At 43.0% G+C, this 12,812-nt stretch overlaps 1 protein-coding gene across 20 annotated transcripts in view; it reads left to right on the forward strand.

Annotated features, from left to right (window-relative positions):
* DLG2 (discs large MAGUK scaffold protein 2) overlaps positions 1-12,812 on the forward strand; it is a 2,332,068-nt gene that overhangs the window by 2,247,170 nt on the left and 72,086 nt on the right. For all 20 annotated transcript variants that reach the window (XM_070783335.1, XM_070783336.1, XM_070783337.1 and 17 more), the window contains one exon: positions 3,587-3,763. In XM_070783335.1, the coding sequence (XP_070639436.1) occupies positions 3,587-3,763 (177 nt within the window). The remainder of the gene's footprint in view (positions 1-3,586; positions 3,764-12,812) is intronic.

Consider the following 12,812-nt stretch of genomic DNA (forward strand, 5'->3'; position numbering starts at 1 on the left):
CTGGGTCTTGAGGATACAGAGAAGTTTTAGATATCTTTGTACACAGTCCATAAGACAGCTTCTAAGTGGCACAGTTGGGACTCAGAAACTGGAATTCAAATCCCAGTGCATTTTTCAGAATAATTATCATAGTAGTATTAGCTAGCATTTATTGAGCACTTGCTACTGTCAGGCTGTGTTATAATACTTCACATGTATTATTTCATGTAATCCTCACCACAGCTCTTCAAGGTGGCTGGTGTTATTACTATGCCATTTTATAATTAAGAAAGCTTGAAATGCAGAGACATTAAGTACCTTGTTTAAGATCACAGTTAAAAAGTTGCAAACCCAAGTAGTCTGACCCTAGAGCCTGCCTTCTTGGCCACCACCTGCCAGCTTTCCTGATGGCTTTTCTACCTCCAGTCCTCACACTTTACATCCAGAAGAACCTGGAGCCAAACTAGAGGTTTGGGGACCTTAAGATAAGGAATACAAGGGACGGGAGCTGAGCCGTAAGGGAACTTCAGGGATCTGGGGGAGAAGAGGTGGTCAGCTCTGAAGGGAAGATTAGAATTTCCTGGTATGGCCGAGTCCTGGGCACTGTGATGAAATAACCAGGGATGTGCATTTTGGAGTCAGGCCTTATTCTAGGTTCAGTTTCTACCACGTGTTTACTTGTGACCTGGGACAGGTTTCTGAACTTCCTGAACCTCCTCTCCCATCTATTAAACAGAGATACTAATATTTACCATTCAGGTTATTATGATGTCAAATGTAGGACGATGAACACAAAGGGCCAGGCCCCCTAAGGTGGGCATGAATAATACTTGTCATCATGATTCTCATCCTTGCCCCCTTGCCACCACCTTCACCACCTCCCAGACTGGGGTGGGGTCAGGGGCAAGGTGGAGACCACTGAACTAGGACTTAGGACCGAGAGAACAGCACTCCAGCCCCAGTTGCTGCCTCTAAGCCACGTATCCTGTGTTAGTTGGAGGGGGCCTCGCCTGGTATGCCCCTCACCTGTAAAAAGGGGATGCTAAGTACTGTATCCGTTGTACATTCTTTCTGGGAATGGATTGAGGCACAAATGAGAAAGTGTATGTGAATGTGGTTTCCAATCTATGGAGTGAGTGTCGGGGGTCCTGAAGACTCCCAACTAGGAGGGCTTGTCAGACTCTCATCTTCATGGCTATGATTTATTGCAGAAAGTGGATACAAAGTCAACTCAGCAAAAGGAAAAGAGCATGAGACAAAATCCAGAGGAAATGAGGTGCCAGCTTCCAGGAGTCCTCTCCCAGTGAAGTCAGGAAGGACATGCTTAATTCCTCCAGCGATTGATTGTGACACCGGGTGTAGAACGTGTTCTACCAGGGAAGCTCCTAACAGACTCAATGTCCAGGGATTGTATTTGGGGCTGCTCACACAGGCGCCCTCTCTGCCTGGCACCTACCACAATTCCAGGCTCCCAGAGGAAAAGCAAGTGTTCACCTTAAATGATCCTGTTTATTATAGGCAGTTTAGGCACAGTAAGCCATTCTTAATAGGAAATGGAAAGAAGCCTCCCAAAAGCTGAGTTCCCAAATGTCAGCCAAGGGCCGTCCTTGTAAGCAGGCCTTTTTAGGGATGCAGTCTTGGGATTGGTATGCCAGTCTGTTTTTGCACAGAGTAGAATCCATAGAAAGGATGTTTATAAGTATACACTCAAAAGGGGAAAGGAAGTGTATAACAACAGCAACAACGGTTCACACTTAATGACTGTCACTATGTGTGGGCACTTTTGTGTATGCTTCACATGCATTACCTTAGGCAGCATTTCATCCATAGGACAATCCCGTGATAGAGGCGCTGTTATCTCCGTTGTTGTCATCAGTATGTTATATACGGGGGAACTGAGTCCTCAGAGGGGCTCAGGAGTATGCCTGGGCTACCAGGTATATGACTAGTAAGAGAGAAGTACCAGGACCAGAACACAGCCCTAACAGTGTAGCCCCTGAGTTTGTTTTCTTAGCCACTATTAGACTACATTCTGCCGGATGCATCCAATGTGTTACTTCATTAAAGCTCACAGCAGCTCCATGTGAATATAGTTATTGGACTCATTTTGCATTTAGAAAGCTGTGGTTCTGGAATGTTAACTTGTGTCTCATCAGCCAGCCAGAGAAGTGACAGAGTCAGGAGTGGGTCTCTGCCTCCTCTCAGCCCCCTTTTCCTGGTGAGGGTTTTGTGAAGTCTTTGGTAAGGAAGATGTGGATGGTTAAGGTGGAAATGAGTCATTCTAGGAGCTGAGACACCCCCCTCACCATATTCCACCACTTGGGGACAGAGTTAATGGAAGAAGGGGCTGTGTTGCAAGTAATTCAGCTTTTCCTGCAGTATTTGAGGGCTGATGCCTTCAACTCATTTGGGTTGCCACGACAGCAGAGGTGACATTTCTTTCATGAGATGGGGGAAAAGAAAGAAAAAGAATCACACTCAGTCCCTCATGATTTTAGACAAATCTGTCCACCAAGTCTAGCTGGTTTTGCTTGCATAGTGGCTGCATTCTAAGGAAATTGTTAGAATAGAATCAAAGGGGAAATAAATAAGGACATGGCAAAGTCTGCATCTCCAGGGAAATGACAGGTGGTGTGTGTGTGGTGACCGTTTGTGGGAGACACAGGAAGAGGTGGACAGGGTAGGACTCGAGACAAACTGTCAGCTGCCCGGGGGCAAGAGCTAAGGTCTTGGTCATCATTTAATTCTGCTTCCAACTCCTTTACCCCACCAGTCATGCATATTACAGCGTTAGGCTTAGCAAAGTCTCAGTAAAGACTCTTTAGTGGGGAAAACATGATACATACAGCAAGAATTACAATTCAGAGTGATAAATGCAATGACAAGGTAGGCTTGGTATTCTGTGGAAGCAGTCTGATCTATCTGAGAAGATTTGTTCATCACACAAAATGCTGCATTCAGAAAGATGCCCATCATTCTCTTCATTATTTCCTTCTTTATAGTTATTTATAAAATTTGATTGTAGTGAGAGAGAAAAAAAATCTCAGTAAGGTACTAACCTACCTTTATCATCTTCCATTATCACCTTGTTGCATGTGATGATCTCCAAGAAGCAGTATCCCAGGGTTTTTTTATATGTTTTTTTATTGTGGCAAAGTCAAATAATATAAAATGTACTATTTTAGCCATATTTAACTGTACAGTTCAGGGGCACTAAGTGCATTCAGATTGTTATGCAATTCTTACCACCATCCATCTCCTGAATTTTTCACCTTTCTGAAATGAAAACTCTGTTCCCATTAGACACTAACTCCCCATTCCCCCTCCTCTCTCTCCACTCCCTGGAGTCTGGCATCTACCAGTGAGCAGAACCCCAGGTTAAGGGCCCTAATAGGCTGCCCTTGCAACCTCCAAGAGAAGTAAGAAGTACCCTTGATTTGTGACCAAAGCAGTGGGAACATTGACTGGGATTCCAGGGCTTAGTCCTGGGAGTGGGTACCCAGCAGCCCGTGGGTTCTCAGGACAAGAGTGAATAATCGAAATGATGACTCCGAGATCTGAGCTGCCACAGATTCCTAATAGTGTTCTCTTATGTCATTTCTTCCAGAGCCATGTTTGACTATGACAAAAGCAAGGACAGTGGGCTGCCAAGTCAAGGACTTAGTTTTAAATACGGAGATATTCTCCACGTTATCAACGCCTCTGATGACGAGTGGTGGCAAGCCAGGAGGGTCACGCTGGAGGGCGACAGTGAGGAGATGGGGGTCATCCCCAGCAAGCGGAGGTAAGGAGGCCCTTCCGATCCCGAGGATTTGCTGTTCACCTCCCCAGGGGTGTGGAGGGGAGGGGAGATGAAGATGTGGCAGACTGTTCCCAGGATGTGTTTGAGTGGGTTAGTCAGTCTGTACAGAAATTGTCAGCAGGGACAGGGGACACAGATTAAATATTCTCACTCTTCTCATGTTAGGTTTTTACCCAAACTGGTAACCGTGATACAGCATAAAGCAAGAAAGAGGATCTGCTTATTCTGCCTTCCTAAAACTTGCCGGCTTTCATATGTTCAGGGGTATGCTTATCAGCTTGTATGCTGACTTACAGACTCAGAGGGGTTACTTCAGAGGTTCATCATTTACTGGGTTATTTTATAGAAAGTCCAGGTGAAAGACAAGTAAAACAGGACATTTTCAAAGCTGAGGTTCTGGCTTTGTATTTTGTCTAAACATTGATGGGAAAAGACTAAAAAACTCCAATCCAGAATCAGATACTTGACGATAAACAACAAGGTCCTGTCTAGTACAGAGAACTATATTCACTATCCTATGATTAACCATTGTGGAAAAGAATATTTAAAAAGAATGTATACGTGTGTATAACTGAACCACTTCACTGTGCAGCAGAAATTAACAACATTGTAAATCAACTATACTTCAATTAAAAAAAGTTAAAGGCTAGTTTCATTGGAGGAATAAAAAACAAAATTAGATACTTGAGCTGTGAGCTGTTAAACATCTGGTGAGTTCCAAAGAGTGGGTTTACATAAAGAGGTTTATTTACAGCTTCAGTTACTCCTGGTCCCCACCCCAACCAGCTTCCACTCAGATATTTAGTTCTGTATATATTTCCTAAGTCAAGACTGTTATGTTCTAGTATATGTATGGCTGAGTCCCTTCGCTGTTCACCTGAAACGATCACAGTTGTTAATCAGCTATGAAGTGAAGTGTTAGGGCTCAGTCTCGTCGGACTCTTTGCAACCCCATGGACTGTGGGGACAGGCTCCTCTGTCCATGGTATTCTCCAGGCAAGAATACTGGGGTGGGTTGCCATTTCCCTATCCAGGGGATCTTCTGACCCAGGGATCGAACCCATGCCTCCTGCATTGCAGAAGCCACCAGGGAAGCCCTGTTAATTGGCTATACCCCAATATACAACTAAAAGTTCAAAAGAAAAGAAAAGGAATATTATGTTCTTTCTCTTCTAAGCATTTCCTCAACTCTGCTCTTGAAAGGCAGGAATAAACTTCAGAACAACTGCGTCCTTCATCTGTCCCCAGCAGCTTCTGTCCATCACCTCTAGAAAGGAACTCTTCTTCCCATGAGTATCCTCTTGGCACCAAGATACTGTCTGAGAAACAAATGATCTGCTCCCTAGAGACGAGATGGTATGAAGTCAAAGTCAGGAATAATGTTTATTCAAAACAGTCACTTTTTGAATAAAGTCAAGCCACTAAGGGCTCTTCTCCTTGAATCCTAACATCCCAAATACCTTTGTAGAAAGTCCTCCTGAAGCTGAGTATTCAAATGCTGCTGCACACAAAGTGACCCAGTGACTGAGGTAGCGCCAACCACAGTGGGAAGATGGAAATTCTCCCAAGAATAACTGTGGGCCATTTGAACCTCAGAGAAGACTGGTCCCCCATCTTTTCCTGCCGGTGGCCACACAGCCCAGGATGAATGTGAGGAGAGTGGGGCAACGTGACTGTCTCCGTCCCCACCCTCTAAGCCTGGGCCTGTGGATCTCCCACCAGCAGAGAGTTCTCTAAACTCCTGGAAGTACAAGTGAAAATGTTAGTCCCTCAGTCACATCTGACTCTTTGCAACACCATGGACCGTAGGCTTCTCTGTTCATGGAATTCTCCAGGCAAGAATACTGGAATGGTTTGCCATTTCCTACTCCAGGGGATGTTCTCAACCTGGGGATTGAACCCAAGTCTCTTGCATTGCAGGCAGATTCTTTACCATCCAAACCTGTGGGCTACTGCATAATTGCCTGACATTGCTTTGAGAGGACATTCTGAGTTTGTAGTTTTTTGTGTTTTCTGAAGTTGAAGCAGTAACTCCCAGGAGTAGTATATATTCTGTTTCTCCACTTCCATTTATTTTTGAAAAATAAGGCAGCAAGCATTTTGGTTTGCTTTGATGTGATTAATCAGAACTGTCTGCAGGGCTGTTCTGTAGAAGGAGGAGCCATCTTGTTGAATATGGGTAGAAATGAGGTGGAGAAGGAAAGCTGTCTGAAAAGAGATTTCAAGTAATTTTAAGGAAATCCTTTTAGTAGTTGGAGCTGCCTAGAGATGGTATGGGTCACCTGGGAAGACAGTGAATGAGGATAACGGCTTTGACACCGAGGGAATGTTATGAAAACGTAAGATACGCCCACTTTCTCCCTCACACACACTGACACACAGAGTGACTCTGACTCAGCCCATCTGGAGGTCTGTATTTGTGTGTATGTCCCTCTAGGTGATTCTGATAACAGACGATTCCAGGGCACTAAGTATTATCAAAGGGAAGCAAGCTTTGAGTGGAACAGCTGAGCTACATAATTTTCTGTCACTTTCCAACCCTGAGATTCTGTGATTCTAACCAGTCTTGTCAATAATCCTTCATTTGTTCAATTGCACATCACTGTCCCCCAAGGAACATTCTCAGTATCAGCCCTTCTGGGTAATTTTCTGCCTGCTGGAGGTCATTCTTGAATTGGCTCTCTCTCACATATTTTAGGAGAAGGAAATGGCAGCCCACTCCAGTATTCTTGCCTAGAGAATCCCATGGACAGAAGAGCCTGGTGGGCTGCTGTCTATGGGGTCGCACAGAGTCAGGCACGACTGAAGTGGCTTAGCAGCAGCAGCAGCAAATATTTTAGGAGAAAACCATCCTAACCACCATGCTGGCCTGGAGAAGAAGTGTGTCTCATGACTCTAATGTTGACATTTGCATTCTTGCTCATAAAGGGTGCAGTACTGTCCATCTCATCTGTGTGTGTGTATGTGTTTATGGCTGTACATGAATTTCTATTAAATTTTCTCCTTAGGATGGTAACTCTTTCCAAAAATGTTACTATGATTGTTTTATGTGTTTATAAAAGTAACACATTTCATTGTAGAAAATGGGAAAATTTAGGAAAGTATCAAGAAGAAATAAAAATCACTTATAATCTTTTCCCACAAAGCATTCTTGTGCACTTACCTTAATGCAATTTAAGATCTGTCATGAGCCTTCCCTAGGGCTGCTCTTTAATGCTTATCTTCTAAAGGAGGCACTCTCATTTTATACTGCATTCAGCATCTTACAACTATAGCTCAGAATAAATGGTTGCTGGTATGCATATGATTTATTATTAGATTAGGGTTATTTTTTTCAATCCTTAATTCTTCTCTGGACTGTTTTCAGTTAGAGGCCAGAGAGGAATTATAGTTCAGCTCCTAGAGCCAGTTTGGAAAAATTTCATAATGGATAACATCAGTGTATGACTTTAACCTTCATAAAAATGTACTCTATTGATGATTCCATTTAATCCTTTCAATGAAACCATAAGATGAAGAGTATGAAAATCATTGCCTTTTCCCTCTCTCCTTTTTGAAGTTGGTAAATAAATTTTATTTAAATAAATGTTCCTTGAACATGCTAGACACTGTTGTAAGCCCTTTACAATTAACTAACTTATTTAAACCTCATTACAACCCTATGGGGAAGGTAATATAATTATCCTCATTTTACAAACCAGGAGACTGAAGCAGAGAGAGGTTAATTTACTTGCCTGGAATTGCCCAGCTAATAAACGGCATAACTGGGATTTGATTCCAGGCTATAATGCTCTTAACTCATATGCAATTCCTGCCACCCAACATTATAGAAATAAGAATTGACAAAACTCAGTTCAGCAAGCACCGCATGAGCACCATCTGTGTGCCAAGTGCTGTCATCAGGTCACCGCCTGGAGCCGGTGTTTGTGGGACCAGCATGTAACTCTGGCACAGTTACACGGGTGAGGACGGGGGGCTATCGTGTAAATAAAGGTGCTGTCTTAGTTCCGGCTGCTGTGACAGAACACCGTTCATGGGGTGACTTGGACAACAGACATGTATATTTTGCAGTTCTGGAGTTCAAAATCCAGGCACTAGCCATTCAGCTTCCCAGAGACAGGACCTTCCTCCTAGTTTGCAGACAGTCCTCTTGCTATTTTCTCATGTGGCTGAGAGAGAGAGAGCGCTCTTTTCTCTCCTGTCTCTTCTTTTTGGCCACTAATCTGATTTATGAGGTCTCCACCCTCATGACCTTATTACCTCCCAGTGCCTCACCACCATAGACCACCACCCTGGGGGTTGAGGCTTCAACATAGGAATTTTGTGTGGACACAAACATTCAGTCCATAGCAGGTACCAAGGGAAGTGGAAGGGCAGCAGACAGAGGAGTGAATTCCATATGATGATAAACCATATATTATGCTGGTGCTTTCAAATATAAGATTTTCTTTAATCTTCACAAAAGCTTCATAAGGAAACTGAAGACAGAGAAGTCAAGTAACTTCCCCAAGGATGCACAGTCAGCCACTGGCCTAGGTCTCTCTGTAGCAAGACCAGATGGCTTTTCACTACCCAAAAGGTATACTAGAAGCCCTTGACAAGAAGCTCTTATACCTTTCAAATACTGTACTAACCATTTTTAGTATTATTTAATATTCACCATAATTTTTCAAACCTGTCTTAATATCCTAATTTCACCAGTCTCATGAAACCTGAGATCCTAAGAGGTTAAGTGACCTACCCTAAGTCACAGAGCTAGTAGGTAGCAGATGGAGAATTCCAGTGCATATTTGTGTGATTTCTAAACCTGGGCTCTTAGCACAGAATCTTTCTTTCCTGAGTTTACATAGTTTCTGAAGAGCCAAACTGGGATGTGTTCCCGTTTCTTAACCCACGTCTCTATTCGTTGCCCCGCAGTAACTGGGCTCTCAGATGGCAGCTTGCAGCTAGCACTGAGGAAGTGTTCATTCACTTAGCTTCCCTGCAAGCCTGTGGCCAGTAACCTGTGTGGTGTTTCAGTCCTCGCTGCAGCAGGGCCTGGGGGGTCACAGGCACAGTGATGCCCAGCCCCAGATGCTGCTCTGACCATCCGGCGCTGCGGGCCTGCCCTCATTGTGTGTTTGGCGGGAACCTGAAAACGCCAGATGGGAGATGGGTAAGAGGACAGAGGAAGACAGTTGGGCTCATTAAAGCATGGCCATGTGGTGCTCTCTGGAGATGCTGGATGTCAGAACTGATTGCTCAAATTTTGCCATCCAGTTTAAGTTCTCAGTATTTTGGTCAGTGACCAAACCAGGGCGGAGGGGATTATTTCTGCTTAAACAATCTAATTAATTGCTTGCCTCTTGAGTGTGAGAGAAGTATGTCAGTCCTTCTCATCACGAGTCAGTCTTTCCACACAGGTGACCCACCAATTCCTTAGGTAAAGATCTATGGTTCTTAACATTATGTATTTCTGCCCAAGGAGTCTCACTTAGTAGAACAGTACATAGATTCCTACCAAGGAAAAAAGTCAGGAAATGGTCAGCAAGTTTTTTTCAGAAACATTGGTTGTTTGGGCAAGTCACTTCAACTCTCTGAGCCTTAGGTGTCACATCCAGGTCAAGAACCAGTAAGCCTCTTCGATGATTCTTTCGTTCATTTACCAACAAAGATTAAGCACCTGCTATCTGCCCAGCTTCATCTTAAACCCTGGATTATTGTGCCGATTATAGATAAGATAGGTAAGGTGGTTAGCGTGCATCTAATACTTTTGTGCTTACTCAAATGATATACATTTTCCTTTCTCCAAATTTTGAGCTTTTGATGCTCAGAAAAGCACAGTATTATGTAGGGACCTATCTCTCAGCCCTAACTGATCTTGGCAATAAACTGTCCACATGCATCCCAAGAAGCACTAGGAGAGAGGACAGGGCTGAGGCAAGTGAGGAAAAAAGATAAGCCACACCCCTTGCCACCCAGAAGAAAAGATTTGCAGAGACCCCCAAGAAGCCATTAGTGTGGGCCTCTGGGATGGAAAAACACAACTAGGATTGGGGATGCAATAAATGTGAAAAGACTGCTGAGGAGAGAAATCAATCCAGTGTTTGTGCTGTCAGATTGCAAACAGACATCTAGCTAACCTGAATTTCAGTGCTAAAAGCAAATTTATTCTGAGTTTTGAGGCCAGCCTGTCAAAACAGGTATTATGTCAGTGACTCAATGCTTGAATTTAGTTATGGTTTATTTAATTCAGGATAATCGGGATTTGGGATGCAAAGAAGGAGGATGGTTATCATTTGTGAGAAAGTAGGCCCTGACTCCAGAGAAGGCAATGGCACCCGACTCCAGTACTGTTGCCTGGAAAATCCCATGGATGGAGGAGCCTGGTAGGCTTCAGTCCATGGGGTCGCTAAGAGTCGGACATGACTGAGCGGCTTCACTTTCACTTTCCACTTTCATGCAAAGGAAATGGCAACCCACTCCTGTGTTCTTGCCTGGAGAATCCCATGGACGGAGAAGACTGGTAGGCTGCAGTCCATGGGGTCGCACAGAGTCGGACATGACTGAAGTGACGTAGCAGCAGCAGCAGCAGCAGGCCCTGACTCCTAAGGAACTATATCGGTCATGAATTGTGGGTGACCCTCTACAGTCTCTCACTGGGTAAGGGCAGTGTAGAAGGTCCTTAAGTACCGTTTCCCAAGCAGAATGCATGGGTCAGACACTGTTTCTACCATTTTCTAATTTACGAAGCTTTGAGTCTTAGCTTTTCCAGCCATAAAATGGGACTGAGAATACCACACTTGGTTATTGTTAGGGCCAAATAAACGATGTAAATATGAAGGCCTTTTTCATTAATAATAATATGTTAAAATTTCAGTTACCACTTATATCATCGTCTTTATTATTCATGAAACTTCCAACCCAAATAGAAATCAGGGCTTTCCGATTTCCTTCTTGAGTGAACCAAAATCGGCCACTCCTACAATAAGGCTTTAATTTTTTCTTTTTTTAACTTTTTTTTGTTGCTTGTTTGAAGATCAGTAATAAACCATATCACACGTTAGGTGTGTTTGTGTGTGTGTCTCTGTCTGTCTGCCTGTTCATCTGACTTAGTCTCGGCAACTTGTTTTAAGTGATGAACCACTAATGTGGCCTAATAGAAACATTTCTGAAGGAACATGGACGGCATGAACTTAGAAACCAAGGGGGAAATGTTAGAATGCTCTGTCTAAGCAATTCTTAGAAGAGAATATTGAGTTCAGCCTCATTTATGTTTGGGGCCCATGTGAGCTCTCTCACTTTATGCAGAATTTATTTTCGTAGACTAATCAAGTAACCAGGTACTCTCTGAGTGTCATTCTGGCATCCCCTGATGGACTGGTGTTTCCCATAAGTAGGCTAGGAGAAGGTCGGGGCTGTAACAGCAATTTCAGAAGGGCCCAAAGAGATGAATACCAATTAGCATTTGCACTTGGATTAAAACTGAGAAAAGCTGAAGAAGCTCAGAGCAGACATTTTCACAGTGAGCATCTTTGCACTTTGCTACTTACCTTATGTGAAGTCTTCCTTGCTCTCCTCTCAACTGTTGTATGTTGGGCGCAGGTCGAAACTCTCGGTGGAACATACTGCTTTAATATCTGAGGTTAGATTTGAAGAATTTTGCTCATCTGTTTCCACTCAGATATTCTACTCTCATACCAAAATAAATATATTCTGAAACTCCATTCTGTAACTATAGAAACCCTGATCTTCAATGTGTTTCAGCTGGAAACACAAAATAACTCTCAAAGAGAAGTATGTTGTTAATTATTGATCTATGAATAGCTTAGATTTCATAAACCCTTAACGTTTCTGTAGATTCAGGGGTTTTTCCTCTCTTTTTTTCTTTCCCCATTTTTGATATTAGACCTAGCCACATGGCAAAACTAATACAATTTTGTAAAGTTTAAAAATAAAATAAAATTTTTTAAAAAAGTAATAGAAATTGGACCTAGCCACATTTAAATAGAGTGATGCTAAAATTGCTAAACAATGCAATTAATATTAATTTAGTTCAGCTGTTAAAATTTACTGAGGCCTTGCTGTAATACTCTGAGTCATATGTGGACTTGCCCTCAAGGAACATAGAGCCTTTTATGTGCAACTCAAAAATAAACAGCACAGAAGGAAACAAGAGATAACAGCAACGAAGACAAACAGACAAGTGTTGTGGGGCTTGGAGGACAGAACAATCATGTCTAATTAGAGAGGCTCAAAAAAAAAAAATCGGAGAAATATTTAGCTTCTCGTTTCAACTCCATCTTCCAAATAGACACAAGACCTGCCAACTTTATTTTATTAATGTTTCTCAAACTCTTCCCTCTCCTCCACTTCATTATCCTCATCATTTCTTGCCTGGATTATGGCAATAGCTTCTTAATAGGCTTCCTGCTTCCCACTGTTCCTTCCCTCCTCCAACCCATCATCCTCCTCCCCCAGAGTCACTTATTTAAAATACTAGTCTAGTCTATCGTTTCTTGGCTTTATAGCCTCTAATAAGTAGCAAGGACTCCCAAGGGAAAGCCCCATGTCCTTAATATAGGGATCCCCTCTATATTATAAAGGAGGCCCCGCCAGCTCCCCAGCCTCATGTCCCTGTGCTGTAGGTACTCTGTATCAGAATCTTCCTGCAATCTTTAGCTTGATTATAACTTCAGGTCATGGTACATGTTGTTCCTCCCTTCTGTCTGGGAGACTCTCCTTGAACTTTTCCCACTGACAAGCTCTCTCTCACCATTTAAGTCTCACAGAAATGTACTCCTTCTCCAAGAAGCCTTCCCCATTGCTTTCCACTCCTTATCGCCCTCCAATGAGATAGATAGATGTGCCCACTCACCTTGCTATCAGCAGTCTTATTGTGCAGTAGTATCTGTCTTTTTATGCCTCTGTCCCCTCCAAGAAGACATTACTATGCCTTCACTGAAGTCATGCTTTTTAATTTTTTTTTTCCCCCAACACCTTACTTGATACAGGATAGGCTTTCAATAAGTGCTTGATGAATGAATGAAGG

Source organism: Bos indicus, chromosome 29 (assembly GCF_029378745.1).
Source record: "Bos indicus isolate NIAB-ARS_2022 breed Sahiwal x Tharparkar chromosome 29, NIAB-ARS_B.indTharparkar_mat_pri_1.0, whole genome shotgun sequence".
Lineage (NCBI taxonomy): Eukaryota > Metazoa > Chordata > Mammalia > Artiodactyla > Bovidae > Bos > Bos indicus.